This window comes from Sphaeroforma arctica (genome assembly GCF_001186125.1).
Source record: "Sphaeroforma arctica JP610 unplaced genomic scaffold supercont1.1764, whole genome shotgun sequence".
Lineage (NCBI taxonomy): Eukaryota > Ichthyosporea > Ichthyophonida > Sphaeroforma > Sphaeroforma arctica.
The window spans coordinates 8,162-11,478 of record NW_014038794.1 but is presented as its reverse complement, the minus strand read 5'-3'; the positions used below and the strand labels follow the sequence as shown (position 1 = coordinate 11,478).

General features: G+C 44.3%; 1 protein-coding gene across 1 annotated transcript; it reads left to right on the top strand.

The window, feature by feature from the left end:
* Positions 1-2,738: 2,738 nt before the first annotated feature.
* On the top strand, positions 2,739-2,990 carry SARC_11573 (hypothetical protein; the record flags this gene model as incomplete). Its single annotated transcript, XM_014294339.1, has 1 exon — positions 2,739-2,990. A coding segment is annotated over one exon (252 nt), but the record flags the coding sequence as incomplete, so codon positions are not given.
* Between the last annotated feature and the right edge of the window lie 327 nt (positions 2,991-3,317).

The following is a 3,317-nucleotide window of genomic DNA, read 5'->3' as shown; positions in this document are numbered from 1 at the left end:
CATATAGTGCACCTGTCATGTCCGTGTCTTTTATGGTTATGCTGTAATTCGTGGACATCCATGTGGCTTCAACGATATTAGTCGCCGTGGTAAGTATCTTCTCGCAATACAGCGAGAAAAGTTCTTATTAGTACAGAATTTATGCCTTGCATTAGTACACTTACACAGATTCCGATTTACATGACTTACTAACTATCATACGCCTCTGCAACGCTACCTGGTACTTTTATAGGCAGGTATTGGTCTTCTGAGTCGGCGATTGATAGATAGTCAAGCGAGAAGCGTCAGAGCGATTGAAACCAACGTCGATCTTCGGGATGAACTCGAGGTGCTGGCGACGTTCCGTGAGCAAGGCCGATACTCTAGCGACAGGAGGGAGTGGTTTGGTCTGCACAGTCCGGACCGTTCGTATGTGCAGACTTATCTGGGTCAATGTTTGGGTGCTTGTCAGGCCTTCTACTTATGGCGTGGGTCTCAGAGCCTAACATAGTGCGGAAGACTCGTATGCGACGTCATATACCGAGTGCATGTATGGATTTCCCATTGGGAACCTTTTTCTTGGCCTGGGTTGTGATTGTACACATCGTGCGGCACCTTCGTATGTGCTAAATTCAATGGCTGTAGTTGCGAAGTCACGATCAGTATGCCTTTGGCCCATGCCTTAGGCTGTAGGGCTAAAACAGTGCAGAAGGCTCCTGTGTGGTGTCCTAAAACGTGTGCGTATTCGGCATGTCCATTGTCTCGCTCGTTGTTGAGTCAGCGTTTGTCTTAAGTTCAGGATGTCTGATACCTGCATCTTGCGGTTCGTTCGTATACCATATGGCTTGGTCTGTGCAAGTGTTCAGCTTACATCATATCGTCTTTCCGAAGGGTCTATACTCATGTACGCGGTTGCTTCTAAGGTTTGAACCATATACCGGCTTGTTCTCTGAGGGGTTTAGTCGTATATTCATGTTGTTATGGGCTTTAGTCAGTATACGCCTGTTGTCTGGGGGTCATTAGTCGTGTGGGCGTGATCCTCTGAAGGGTTTGATCGTATATTCATGTTGTTATGGGCTTTAGTCAGTGTATACCTGTTGTCTGGGGGTCCTTAGTCGTGTAGGCGTGTTCCTCTGAGGGGTTTAATCGTATATTCATGTTGTTCTGGGCTTTAGGGTCGGAGATCTCACCGACTTGAGGATTTGTTTGATGCCGAAACACAATTTGATTTGTGGGGGCTTTTATTCTGATACGTTTGGTTGTGGAATCGGATATATATCGATATAAATATACAGGTATATTTAAAAATTGAGGAGTGTACGTGTATACATATACAGGGAATAAGAAGCACTTCCACATAACCGTTGGCGAACGGCATCTATGTTTGGTTCCGGTTTGAATCGTTTGCTGATATGCATAGTGGTTCTAATATTTAATGCAGTGTTCAAACCAGCCGATGGCTCTACGAAGACGGCAAGCCTGGATACGCCAAGAAGGTGTTGGTAACTGGATCGTTAGTAGGTGGCAGGATAGAACAGTTGTCCAATATAGCTTTCCAAATGCTTGAAGGGTATGAAAACATCTGTGGATTCTCTGTACAACTATTCGAATCGTTTTTTTTGCCCTCGTAGAGGTGCGCTCGTGGGGTGCAGGTAACTTATACATCCGATTTTTAAATGTTAGCTTCACATATTATTGTTCACAACTATCTATATGCACAGTTCTAAAGGTACTTGTATCTATGCGCCTGCTATGCTCTATCGTACCCATCAATTGATTTGATTGTGTATGTAGATCCATACGCAAAAGACATGTGTGTTTGCATAGGTCTTTACAAGCAGCTTTCCTGCCATATGGCGTACAGTCTACCATATGCAAAAGATCCCTGTACGTAACTTCTTATGCGTATGTATCTCAGGATTATTCCCTTTCTCCCGTTGCAGTGGAGTAGTGTTCCCGAAGTCCCTGGTTGTATCGCTTGTTATTCTGATGCGCGAGAACGACATACGGGTAAGTAGTGTGTCGTTCGACGTGTGTGTTTTCTTCACAGGTGATGCACATACGTGCACAAAGACTACAATTCTGCGAAACCAGTTCACTACTTGATGAACTTAAGCGGCAGTTATGCCGAAGTTAGAATATAGAAATGCTAGCAAGTACGGCGAAACGGTATGCATATTTGCTCTTGATTGGTTAGAAGCACATGAAGATTCTAGGTCGTGCAGGGTACTCTACACCCGTACGGACTTGTCCCTATTTCGCTAACCATATCAAACCAGACGTTGGTGCTTGTAGACGTCTGCATGTACGTTGCTAGGCACGCAAACGGAATTCTGACAGAGTCTCGTATGTAAATGAATTCCACCTTCAGTGTGAGAATACAGAAACGGACTCACACATATCCAGAGTGCACTTTCCTCAACGGACTTATGTTGATATACTCTTTCGGCTAGTTGTGCGTACTGTGCATACGAGCCGTTGTGATACTTCGACTGTGATGTCGCTGTCATACCAATGAGTAGATGATCATCCTAATATTTCAAAGCTACCGTATGCAAACCGTGCGTGTTATCGCGCCGATGAGTATAGTTCACAGCGAGATACATGGCGTGAGCATCAATCTTCATATTCGGCTGTATGTACTACTGTATAAAATTACGCAACGTCGGTAGCTTAGCAGTGTGTGTATGCGTTCACAAGCGCTGATGAGCGAAAAGTCCTGTGTTGACGAAGACACTCGCCATTCATTCACACCACAGGCCTTCACTGAACCAGGAAAGTACTATCAGCGAAAGCAAACAATGTTCAACATAGTAACCACGTGTAAAGTGCTCGAAACATTCCACGAATCAGATCTGCACCCGTTTTATGGCTCCGACGGGAACTACAAATTGGTCGAGTTGACACGCAATGATCTGGGAATGAGCGAAAACGAAGCGGAAGATCTGAGCTCTTTTCTGCATTTGTTCTATGGGAAACCGTCACAGACAATAGACAAGGCATTAAGGTAGGTGTTCCAAGGTCACCTTGTTTGCTGTACATTGGTCCATATAGTTCAGCAGGTCTGGGCTAGAAATACATGAGTGTCAATTGCTTTTTGAGTATATCTCTCAGCAATGAATTGCCACCATGGTGCTTCACATACCGCGTTTTGGTATGAAATGTTACTCGGTCAATATCAGTTCTCTTTGCGAATATTTGACCAAATATGCCGTTTCTAACGATGGTAAGTCGATACGTTCTTTATCACAGCCGTTTCATGGCGTGTGAAGTTACAATCGACCTTTACGCGCTTCTATATATATATACAATATATATGTACACACACACACACACAC